The following is a 13,189-nucleotide window of genomic DNA, read 5'->3' as shown; positions in this document are numbered from 1 at the left end:
GCGCTTGGGTGTTGCGGTTTGAAAATATCAGATCTACAAGCTCACAACGCGTTGCAGCGTGCAACCAACTGTAAAATCATCTGAGAACATTTCAGATGACTAAAATATGACTAAAACTAAATGGGATTTCATTCGAAAGACTATGACTAAAACTAAAACAAAATGTGCTGTCAAATTCAACTCTACAACAAAACATAAAAAAGTAAAAGAAATATGGAAGGAAATTGTAAAAACAGAAAGTGAAATGTTTTACACATGGGAAACCTTTTGGTCTTATTTGCATATTGTTGCTGTTTTGTCGAGCAGAAACTATCCATATTCTATACTTTTTGTGGGGTTCTTTTCCGTAATTGAATACGTAATTACGTCTGCTACTTTCAAAGCATTTTCATACCTTTTAAAGCTTATGAAATGGGACATTCTGCATAATACTTTTGTACTTTTACTCGAGTACATTTTGAACACTGGAGACAGAGTGGGCCTATTTCTACATGATGGAATTTACTTAAAGGGCCATGAAACACAAAATCACTTTTTCTATAAATATATATTTTATCAATGAGTCACTTGTGATAGGGAGTAGTGATATGGTTCATTTTGTCCATATGCTTGTGGATTCAGAGCTTTCTGCTGTCTCTGTAGCTATTTCTGTGTTCTTCCAGTTTCAGGGTAGAAAATAAATATTTCGCGCCACTCATTAAATATTTGCTCACTGCATACCATTAGTTCGGCGTGACGTGGCTTATCTAATTAATATTAATGTTTGTTTTATATAGATTTGTAGGCTGCTTACAGACAGAGAGCAGAGCAGGGACTCCGTCAACAGACCGCTCACAAAATACACTGTTGTGCTTGCGGCTGCAGTCTCGACAGTGGTCCGTGGGGCAGGGCTGTTGCTGACTGTTCGACTCAGTGGTGGAAAGTAACACTTGTTACATGTTGGAAGTACTGTATATTAATATTGCGATGTAGAAACACTTTTTCGTGCATGTGGACATGGCGTTTAGTGTGTGTGCGTGTGCGCACTGTCACCATACACAAACACGTGTCACACGCACGCACGCACACACACGCACACACACACTACACAGTCACAAAATAGCCGACAGCGTAGCGTAGCATCCATGTAGCATCCATTGCATCAGCCTCCGGCTGTCCCCACGGATAATCCACTCCACACACAGAGCTGAGAGCACGGCTGGAAAACGTTAAAAAACCATGGATAAAAGCTCAGACAGCACATTTTTCCTGGTTATAGAACATGGAGTTGCCGAATCTTTATACTGTTTACACCTCCAATGGCTGGTTTTAAATGTGTTTCCGAAATGCAAATGCAACAAGTGCGGACGCCGGACAGCTTCTCTTTGATAGAACACAATGATATGTGCATTACTCCGCCCCCTCCCCCCACAGCAGCAGATAATCATGCCTACATTTCAGATTTCTTTTCATGTTTTGAAATCCCATAAAACAAATTAAGAGTTTCATGCTCCTTTAGGGAAAAGAAAATGTGTTATTTTTCCACCACTGAATTACTTCCACTCTACCACTAGGACACACTGTTGAGCAGGTGAATTATTTTCAAGTTTATGGCCACAATGTGAAAAAAAAGCATATAGCATATATCAGGGGTCTTCAACGTTTTCAGGCCAAGGACCCCTTAGCTGAGAGAGAGATGAAGTACATAATGTATAAAATTGTGTTGCAGATTAAAAATAGATTTATTTCTTAGACAGTGTAGACGTGTTTGACAACACTGTCATCATGTTGGAGTATGTGTTTCTTCAGACATTTAACCACTTGAAAAATACTGTCAAATACTTTAGCTCTTCGTTTCCCTCTACAAACCTCTTTGCCAAAAATAGTCGATCTACAAGCTTACAACGCCTCGCAGTGCGAGGCGTCTTAGCTTGTAGATCTGCTATTTTTTGGCTAATGTTCCACTCAGAATAGGGATGCTAGGGTTCAAGTGGTTAATGTAAAAAACACAAAGAATTGGCGGCCCCCTTCTAGTAACTCTGAGGACCCCCTAGGGGTCCCGGACCCCCTGTTGAAGACCCCTGATATAGCATATATGTTTTCTTTGGTGTGTACAATGGGAATAATATTCACAACTGTCTGTGTCCATTTCTACGCTCAGTACAGTACTGAGGTTACCAATACCTGTGGCTCTCAAACATTTATTTAAAATAGATGGGGTTCGCAGCCAAGTGCATATTTATTTGGAGGTCCTTGGCACCAAAACGTTTGAGAACCATTGCCCTAAAGCAGGGTTCCCGAATTAGTTTTCCCCAAGGGCCAAATTATGTCTAGGGTACCAAGCCGAGGGCCACTACATTGCAGGGGGCAACGGTGGCGTTCCCGCTACTAGTTCAGATATCGTCGTTGTCGGGTGAAAATCTTGTATGTCCAAAACCGTTCGTTTTGCATTTATCATTTTAAAAATGATTTAAACTAGTGAAAACAGCCGATCTACAAGCACACAACGCCTCGCACCACAAGGCGTTGTGTGCTTGTAGAGCTGCTGTTTTCACTACTTTTGTGCGACGGCCTTGTATGTGATGAAGCAGAGCTTTACTTTGCGAAAGAACGTACACATTTTGAGATACAGGTTTTCCACCCGACAATGGCGATATACTAGTGTTGTTGCTGCTCTTATACCACCATTATTACTGGGATTGGTGGGGGACAGACAGTAGCCCCCCGTGGGCCGCAAATGGCCCGCGGGCCGCATATTGGGGAACCCAGCGTGAGTCCCCCCTCCCACCTATAACTGACCTGTACTATCCTGTCCCGGGGCTGGAGGCCTGCCCTCTCTGACGGCGAGTCCGGGTCCACCGCTCGGATGTACTGTCCGGGACGGGCCTTCTCGCTGTGCAGGTTGAAGCCATAACCGCTGCTCCCTCTCTGGATCACACAGAGACGCGGCCGCAGCTCGCCGCACACCTCCTGGAAAGAGAACATAACATGTGGATGTGTTTAATGATCGTGCTATGTAACGTGAGTGCGTTCTTAATCAGGGAGGGGTACAATAGTTAATCGAACCAATCGAATGGATCAGTTCAAACAATCGATTAACAATCAATCCCTATTTTGTAAACGCTAAAAAAAAAATTTGATCGGATAGATTATTCGATTAATCAGGGGTGCAGGAGTTAATCGAACGAATCGAATGGTTTGACGAAAATAATCTTTTTTTTTTTATTAAACCGATTGTTCGATTAATAGGGGAAAAGCAAATCGAAAGGACCTTTTTTTCTTAATAAGCCCCTAAATTACAGCCACTGGCAAATACCTGGACCGTGCTGATGGGTCCCTGGCCCGCACTGACCAGAGGCACAAACACCATGGAGAGCTCCAGAGAATCGTTTAGCGCCAATATTAAGCCTAGGCTGAACATACAGACAGACACACTGGTCCTGTGCTGCGGCTGCTGCTGGTTCTGTGCGCTGTCGCCTCGGCCACTGTACAAAGTCACGAGGGATTAACTGACGCTGGCTCTTTAACACGTGACTCCATTTGTTTTTCGCTGAGACAGGAAGGAAAAAGGGGGGTCATCATGGCAAGGAACGGAAGAAATGTGATTGGAGGGTCCGTCGAGAGGGGGTCGCCGCTGGGGGTTATGGGGTGTGGAGATGGAGGATCCAGTTACAGCAGGGGTCTTCAACAGGGGGGTCCGGGACCCCTAGGGGGTCCTCAGAGTTACTACAGGGGGGTCCTCCAAATCTTCCAATCCTTTTTATATTAACAACATGAACCCTAGTGTCCATATTCCCGAGAACTGTAGCCAAAAATAGCAGATCTACAAGCTCACAACGCCTCGTGCTGCGAGGCGTTGTGAGCTTGTATTTTTTGTATTTTCAGCAAAGTGGTTTGGTGTAGAGGGGAAACAGAGCAGACTGGTAAGTACAGAGTAAAAGGTCAAGCTCAAGTGGTTAAATATCTGAAAACACAAATTGACATAAAAAATTCAAACGATGATGAAACTATATGGAATCTATGAAAAGGTTGTGGGGGTCCCTGCTTCATCTCTCTCTCAGCTAAGGGGTCCTTGGCCTGAAAACGTTGAAGACCCCTGAGTTACAGGATTCAGTTTCAGATCTTAATGTTTGTTTTTATCTTGGCGGTCTACTGCATGACCAGTCATTTCTTTTGGTCCCACAAAAAAAGCTGAAGACCAGGGGAGACTGCATGATAATTTTCCGTGGTAGTGTGTGTGTGACTGTGATTGTGACTGTGTGTGTGTGTGTGTGTGTGTGTGTGTGTGTGTGTGTGTGTGTGTGTGTGTGTGTGTGTGTGTGTGTGTGTGTGTGTGTGTGTATGTTACTGAGTTTACAGCTCTTTGGTCCAACGCTGTTGATGTAAATGTGCTCTATAAATAAAGTGGATTGGAGAGAGAGCCTGGTTGAGAAGGGAAGGGAAGGGAAAGGAAGGGAAGGGAACAAGCTCCGGAAGAGTTGGCCCAGGACCCACAGCTCTCTCCAGGCTTTCTGAGCAGGACAATGGAAGCTGTGCGCTGACCTCTGACCTTTCCACACCCCACCAGTAGCACCGCACTGCATGCTGGGAAGCCAGGAAGACTTGGAGCCGTCCGTCCGTCCGTACGTGGTCGGTCAGCCACTCCCACACTCTCTGGACCCAGAGCCTCCCTTTTCCGCTAAGTTTGGACGACGCCATTTCTTTATTTAGCTAGTGGCTAATGTCCCGGAAGAGGTCTTCTTTATTTAGCTATAGTAGTGGCTAATACAGATAAAGACAGGAGGGACACAGCATCGCCGTGACGTGTATAGTTAGCTGTCACGATCATGATGTTTATTTGACCATTAATTTGTCACACGAATAATTATGATGAATTTGCGATTAGGCAAAGCATGTAATAATTGTGACAATGACTGGCTCTGTGCTCCCACCCTTAGCCAACAGAATACCACCAGAAACAATGAGTCCATGATTCATTTCCCAAACACAGGAAAGTCCTCTGACTTACAGTCTTTATTTATACTCTGTTATGCTGTGAGAGGCAGGACTTGAGGAGCTGCATTATTGTCTGACAATGAAGTATATATTAAGGCTACACCCATTCAGCTCTCTCTCTCTCTCTCTCTCTCTCTCTCTCTCTCTCCTCTCTCTCTCTCTCTCTCTCTCTCTCTCTCTCTCTGTTATTTCTTGATAATGACCGATGGGCTCTCTCTCAAATATTCAACAAATATTGAAAATATACATTCTACAAGTGCACAACGGGTCCCTTTGAGATGTGTCTTGTAGATGGGGGCTAAATGATGTATTTTACATTTTTAAAGTTTGAGAACATTGACCAATTCAAACGGTGTAATTTTAAGCTTCTAGATCTGCTTGCTATTTCAGAGAAATCCTGAACATTTGTGTGAATCTTTGAATAGGCCTATATGTATATTTTTAAAGCGAACATTTGTAACTCAAATCCTTGCTTCCAAGGGGTCTCTTGAACAAAATATTTTGAGATGGGGTTAGCGGCCAAATACATAATACTATTGGGGGTTCTTGACATGAAAAAGTTTGAGAACCACTGACATAGAAACATGCCTTTTTCAAAAACCTTAGCAGGATTTAGAAGACACTGATAGCAAATATATAAAAATATTCAAAGAATTGCACAAATGTTCACAAACTTATAGCAGATCCACAAGCTAAAAATAGCAGATCCACAAGCTCGCAGCGCGGCACTCGGTGCCGCGCTGTGAGCTTTTAGATCTGCTATTTTTCAATAGCTAAAGCGTAAAATAATGGTTGAATTAATAAAGCGTAAAAAATGCATTCCAGCCAGGTCCTTCCAGAGCTCTCCTGGAGAGGAGGTGGTCATGTGGGCGTTGGCGGCCCATCATCACCACGCCGCCTCCAAGCAGGAAGATGTGCTTTTGTCTGAGGAGCTAACCTCTCCCCTACTCTGTGGAGCTCCAGGAAAAGCTGGATTTCCTCAAAGACTCCACCTGTTTCCAGCACACTTAAGTGACATGGGGGGCACACAGAGCTGGAGAGCAGAGAGAAGAGACGTTTCCTTGACCAGCTGCCCACCCTTCAACTCTCAACACAATGCTTTCCTCGTCTTCCAAGAAGTCAATAGGACTGCCATGATACTGATAAAAACTACTTTTTTTTTGGTCGGGCAGAAACCTCTTATCTCCATATTTTAACTGTTGGTGTTTTTTTTCTGTAATTTCTTTTTTTTTCCCTCGTAAAATGAACGCGCCTACTTGACTACACCGTCACACAAAAGCATCACAAGTAGCAGACCTATAAGCTCGCGGTGCCTTTTGAGCTTGTAGATCTGCTACTTTAGCTGGTTTTGAATTTGAATGCTGAAACTTAACACTTGTTTAGGACATTTTAAGGGCTCTGTTTTGATTGTCTTAAGTACCAGCTCTTGTCCCTTAACTTAAAGGCTTGTCTCCATAATGTCTCCGACCATCGAACTTTTCGTCGGGAAGGTCCGGTTCAACTACAAAATGACGTCACTCGCAGGAAAGCTGCACGTCGGAAAGTCGGAAACTATCCGACGAAAAGTTCGGTGGTCGGAGACAGTACGGACAGGCCTTTAAGTTAAGGCATGAGAGCTGGTACTTAAGACAATCAAAATAGCCTATGATATGAGGTTTCCACTTAGTTTCCACCTGAGAGAGACGATATATTTTACTACAAAACACAAACCTGTGTGTGTGTGTGTGTGTGCGTGCGTGCGTGCGTGCGTGCGTGCGTGCGTGCGTGCGTGCGTGCGTGCGTGCGTGAGTGATTTAGCCAGTTATCACCCTGTGGTGCTTCTGGTTGCCGCCCTTCTCTGTCCCACAACCCATTAAGAGATCGTTGTTGTCGGATGGAAACCTTGTATGTCCAAAACTGTTCCTTTTTTATAATTATTTAAAAAACAAGTTAAAGTACTGAATATAGCCGATCTAGGTACAAGACTACAAGCACACAACGCATTGCACCGCGAGGCGTTGTGTGCTTGTAGATCGGCTATTTCCATTACTTCATGAAAGAAACGGACAGGTTTGAAACTTGGAGATACAAGGTTTCTGCCCGACAGTGACGAGATGCACCCTACTGTCAGTGTGGTTGACTGTGCTTCCTCTTTTAGCTGTCTAATCACACTGCTGTTGGCTGCCTCATTTGCATGTTTGACACTGATCGCACCAGGAGGGGATTACCAGGATAGCTCACATCTAGCGCAGATCTACATTTACATCTACAAACTCGCATGTGCCGTGTTGCGAGCTTTTTGCACAAGCTTGTAGCTCAGCTATTTGACACCAATGGTGAAAACCATTGGTGTAGATGGTAATACCAGGTAATACCATTGCAGTGATGCCAGGATGCAACGGACATGAACAGAATTCGATAGGAAACCAAATATGGTGCATCACGACCATACAGGCTCAGAGGCTTGCGCAAACACGTCTCGCATGAAACCCTAGTAACAGTAGAAGAGAGGAGTTACCGCAACTACTATGGCTGAGCGGCGTGTGAGTCAAGGGCTAAATGTGAGATTTTTGTGGTATAGTTTGAAGACAATTTGACAGTAACTGCTGGGCTATGAGTTTGTAGTCCGCACACATACGGGCTAACTGGGGCCTGGCTTCAATTAGAGTAGAGAAGATATGGTTTAAGTGGTTAGCATTTTTGCACAGGGTTTACAAAGTATATCATTGCTGTCAGAAACCTCTTACCTCCATATTCCAACTTTTAGTGTTTTTCTGTAGATTATCACTCTACTTGATCACACTACAGCATCTTACAAAGCACAAAAATAGCAGATCCACAAGATCAAAACGCGGCAGTAGGTACAGTAGATCTGCTACTTTTGATGCTTTTATATTTCAATCCTGAAAAGTAACAGTTTTGGACGCATCACAACCATTAAAAAAACCACACACACAATCACACGCGAGCAAACCAACACAGCGCCACAGGCATTCACCAGTTGACTCAAACAGTCTGAAACTCTTTTAAAGTTGTTAACGATCCACAACAGAATGAACGGCCCTGAATACAAAAGGAGAGTTCTCATCTCTCATTGTATAGTCTGATAGCTGTTGGCACAAGGAAAGTCTGTAACGCTCCGTTTTGGTCTTAGTACAAGTACATCCCCCAGACATGATGTACAAGTAGTATGACGCAGGGACTTACTACCCCAATCCAACCATTGATGCTGACTGCCAAGCAGGAAGGCACTGGGTCCCATTTTCCTAGTCTTTGATACTGTATGTCCTGGGCAGGGGATCGAAACACAACCTCCCAATCTCAGGACAGACACTCTAACCTGGTCAGGTTTTTTCCTCCCCCCCCCCCCCCCCCCCTCTCTCTCTCTCTCTCTCTCTCTCTCTCTCTCTCTCTCTCTCTCTCTCTCTCTCTCTCTCTCTCTCTCTCTCTCTCAGCAAATTAGTTTTCAAATGTGGCGATTAAGGAACAAGCCCTTGTCCATTGCGGGAAGGGACGATGGCATTTGGTATTGTAAGTTCATTTGAGGTGACGGAGCGGAGCGGCCAGGTACCGGAGCTCCGGCACAAATGAACTGAAGCCCTGTGTATACGATGAAATACCAGGGCAACATTATCTGTCTTAAAGGATAAAAACGCCACAAAACCCCGTGCTGAAAATAGCTGATCTACAAGCTCACAACGCCTCGCAGCGCAACGCGTTGTGAAACTGTAAATCAGCTATATTCAGTCTGTGACACCCTCCCATGATGACTCATCTGTTGGATCTCTTCTCCCACTAGTGGTCCCTCACTAACATTTGTGTTTAGTTTTTATTTGCTGACGAAAGTGTCAGTATGTTTAGTCATAGTTTTGGCCTAGTTCTTAATTCGTTTCTATTTCGTTTTCGTCAGCGAAAAACAGTTAGTCGACGGACATCTAGTTTTAGTCTACGAAACTGATGCTGGCGCAGTGTGAGTATGTCTGAGTGGCCGGCGTAAGGCCTCGCCGCCGGCCGCACGACGGGGTGAGGGTCAGCGGAAGCCTGGCAGGGACAACAGAGGTCGGTCTGTGTCTGAGAGGAGAGGAGAGGAGCGAGCAAGAATCTCCATGAGGGGACGGAATCCCTGGAATCTGCTGAACACACACAAACCACAAGGAAGAGAACTGAGGAGGACATCGTAACTCACTCCCACTGCATGTTCTGAGTGCACAGTGTGTGTGTGTGTGTGTGTGTGTGTGTGTGTGTGTGTGTGTGTGTGTGTGCGCGTGCGTGCGTGCGTGCGTGTGTGTGTGTGCACGTGCGTGTGTACGGGTGCATGTGTGTCTACACTGTGACGATACTTATTTGCATGCTTGTACACTGGAACATACCGGTAACGTTGCTGTCGGGGCAGAAATCTCTCATCTCCATATTTAACTGGGTTTTTTTTGTTTGTTTGTTTGCTTTTTGGGGTAAATTAACATCGTACATGATCACACTACAGCGTCACACAAGATCTGCAAAAGTAGCAGATCTACAGGTTCGGAATGCGGCACGGAGCTTGTAGATCTGCTGCTTTTGCTGCTTTTGAATTTGAACAGTGAAAGGTAACAGTTTTGGACATACAAGCATATAAGGTTTCCACCCGACAGAGACGGTAAAACAAATCTACCCAAAACGTCATGCAACCAGTCCTCCAAAGTTCTGCAAAAGAAAGCAGACAAACTGCAAGTGTCAACATAGCGACTGATAGCTGTGGGCCCTTTGAAGAAGTCATCACAGTAAAGGGAACAATCTGTAGGTTATCCACAGAAATCCTTTAAAGAAGTAGTTCATCCCCAAAATGACTTTTTTTCTATTGATTACTCATGCCATGGAGACTTGAGTTCAATAATATTTTTAGGTTTTTGTCGCATTCCTAAGACAAAAATGTGATAACAATAAATTTACCCCCATTCGTTCCGGATGCATCAATGGGGGTAAATTTACTCGAATCAAATTTTTGTCTTAGGAATGTGACAAAAACCAAAAAATATTATTGAACTCAAGTCTCCATGGCATGAGTAATCAATAGAAAAAAAGTCATTTTGGGGATGAACTACTCCTTTAAGCGAGTCAGTATATGCAGTACTTGCTTTTCCATGTACAATGAGGAAACGGCAATGGTTTAGAAAACATATTTGCTTGGGTCACACACGCACACGCACACGCACACGCACACACACACACACACACACACACACACACACACACACACACACACACACACACACAAACAAACACAGAGAGCATCTCACATAACTTCCCCCCACATAGATCACTGAGGCTACAACCAAATATTTGTGTCAGATAAGCTCTGGCTTTTGCTCAGCAAATATCTTGTGCATTTCTTTTGGTCAGACTCTTCGTTACATTTGCATGCATTCCTGGGCCCTCCACGCAGGCTTCCAGGACTCGATTATCATCATTATTATTATTATGTTTTGTAGAATTTAGGGCGGAGTGAGCAGGGAGGTGTAACGTTTATGTCACGGTGACCCTCAGGTTACAGACCCAAAGTTCAGTTCCCACTTCTGACTCTTCCCCTTTCCTCCCCATACTGTACAACTCCCAGTTGTTTTGCTGAATGCTTACTTTCGCTGCATGGATGTTTTGACCTGTTATGCCCTGCCCAGAATCAGAGACGCACAGGTCACAGAGAGAGAGAGAGAGAGAGAGAGAGAGAGAGAGAGAGAGAGAGAGAGGAAAACAGAGTTGCTTGTCGTTATTCAAAGATTAAAGTCCGGTTTATACCTTGCTGCGTGCCAGTGTTGTGCTCTGTAAATAGTAGAAATACAAGTTCACACAACGTGTGGGAGCTTGTAGATCTGACATTGCACAGCACGCAGCACCAGCGTGCAACCAAGTACAAATCAGGTTCTTTCTGTGATGCAAAGAAACCTTTTCCACAGGGGAGGGAAGTGGAGCACAGGAACTGATGATACATATTCCCTCAAAATGCTTCCCTCTGTTAGCTCAACTTCCTCATATAAAAGAGAAATCAATGCACACAGAGAGAAAAACTAAACAGGAACGCATTGTCTACAGTACTGCACACACACAAATGCGCGTGTGTGCACACACACACACACACACACACACACACACACACACACACACACACACACACACACACACACACACACACACACACACACATACACACACACACACACACACACACACACACACACACACACACACACACACACACACACACACACACAATGTATCGGCAGTGTTTGTTAAACACACAAAGAAATATGAAATCGGTGCTTGAAACTTTATTTGACAGGGACCAAATTAAGTTAAACACATGCTGACGCACCGCTTCAAAGCACCAATTAGCAGGGGAGCGAGGCAAATCTCAGAGGGAGGTCTGTGTGTGTGTGTGTGTGTGTGTGTGTGTGTGTGTGTGTGTGTGTGTGTGTGTGTGTGTGTGTGTGTGTGTGTGTGTGTGTGTGTGTGTGAGTGTGAGTGTGTGTTTGTTTGTTTTACAGTTAAGAGGACTGTGGCGAGTGCACGCTCTAGTGATCTACCGACTGTACAGGTGAGACTGCACATGGGCAACATGGGCTCATTCCCAAATTATGTATTTTTTGGGGGAGGAGCCTGAATCGACCCGACCGGGTCTGATGAGTGATTATGCTAAAACATGGATCCAGACCCGTACGAATCTCGGATCTCGGGTCCGGTCTGGTATTACAACAGGCTGACCAACTATCTGCGTTATGAGAAGTACTGATTCATCCCGTATAACAGTGTTGTGAAAGCACCTTAAAATACACACTATCTCTGCCAATGGAAAGGCTACAATTCAGACCGACACTGCTCAGGGCTGTAGAAGAGTAGTTCTCAACCTTTTCAGGCCCCAGTTAAAATAATCACTGGCCAGCCAGCTATCGATGGCCAGCTTTTGTTGTCTGTCAACCCTCGCTTCAGGGCACAAACCTAGCCAATCTGATGACCTTTTTCCCACTTTCATTTATTCACTCCTCTCTGACTTCTTCCTCTCATGATCCACAGCCAAGTCCACTTTCCATGTTTTTTTCCCCCCCCTGCTACAGGCGCAACAGTTGATTTGATCGATTATACGAAAAGGTAATCGCTAATGATCATTTTGAATATTTAATAAAATAGTTTATTAATTCTATTTTGAGTCGTGTCATGATTAAAGGTGAAACGTTTCCAAAAATGTAAACAATTAAAAATAAATAAAGTGAAAATAGCAGATCTACAAGCTCACAACGCGTCACTATATGGGAGGGAGGGTGGAAGGGGTGAGCTTGAGGGAGATTGGACTGGAATGCCACAAATCATTCGGCAACCATAAGCAAATAACAGCTTGTCTTACTAAAGACATATATTTTATTTTCAATTATTATAATTCTGGTGCTGGTGATTTTCCTTTGGTGGTGGTGGTGGCTAAAAGCTCTTCTTTTTGTCCCAAAAATGCCTCTATGCAGGAAAATCCCTGCTTTCTATTTGCACAAAAAGAAAAGCAGTTTTCTGCCTTTTAACAGAGGAAGCTGGCCTCTGACCATGACCCCATCCCCTTCTCCATCTTCCACATTATTGCAGCTGATCTACAGACAGTAAGCCATATCATTACTACAATCATCAGCATCTCGCTCAATGCAGATCGGCACAAAACATGGGGGGCGCTTATTCTACCTATTTGGGAGAAAGTGCACTCTCTCGCACCCAGTGAATCAGCGCACGGCCCTGACTGCCAGCACAATCGCCGCTAACACAGGCACTGGGCACAGATTTACAAGTCTCTGCTCCAAGACAGCTCAGAGAGCAACGCACAATCATACATTCAGTGCTGAATCTCAAGTGCAACAGCCAACAGAGCCATAGCCTACCCTATTAGGTACTAATGTTTGAGCATTAAATTCAACTTCACCCATTATTCTGACGCCAGAAAGTTTATTTTAATTGACGACAATGCAACAGACAATGCAGATTGTGTGTATAGTAGCTACGGTTTAAAGCTGCCTACCGCGGGGGTTGAAAGAGAACGCAGCAGACTGACTTGTTGTCTACATTGTGTAAGTCATAAGCGCAAGGTTTCCTTGTCCAGTATGAAGTTTTGCCCAATTATTGTGTCCCTCTCTGTTGTTTGGTTTAGCATTGTGTGAAGTGTCAAATGGCGACAATAGAAATCAGATTTCCTCCTACAATTGCAAGGCTTTCAAGATGAGAGTAAAAAGAA

At 44.3% G+C, this 13,189-nt stretch overlaps 1 protein-coding gene across 1 annotated transcript in view; it reads right to left on the bottom strand.

Moving 5' to 3' along the window:
- The window catches only part of nherf1b (NHERF family PDZ scaffold protein 1b), a 74,558-nt gene that overhangs the window by 23,418 nt on the left and 37,951 nt on the right, over nt 1–13,189 (bottom strand). Inside the window, exon 2 of the mRNA XM_080722950.1 lies at nt 2,779–2,949. Within this exon, the coding sequence (XP_080579076.1) occupies nt 2,779–2,949 (171 nt within the window). The remainder of the gene's footprint in view (nt 1–2,778; nt 2,950–13,189) is intronic.

Source organism: Nannobrachium achirus (assembly GCF_963921795.1).
Source record: "Nannobrachium achirus genome assembly, chromosome: 4".
In the NCBI taxonomy this organism is placed as follows: Eukaryota; Metazoa; Chordata; class Actinopteri; order Myctophiformes; family Myctophidae; genus Nannobrachium; species Nannobrachium achirus.
The sequence above is the reverse complement of the archived record's forward strand: the minus strand, read 5'-3'. Positions and strand labels throughout refer to the sequence as shown.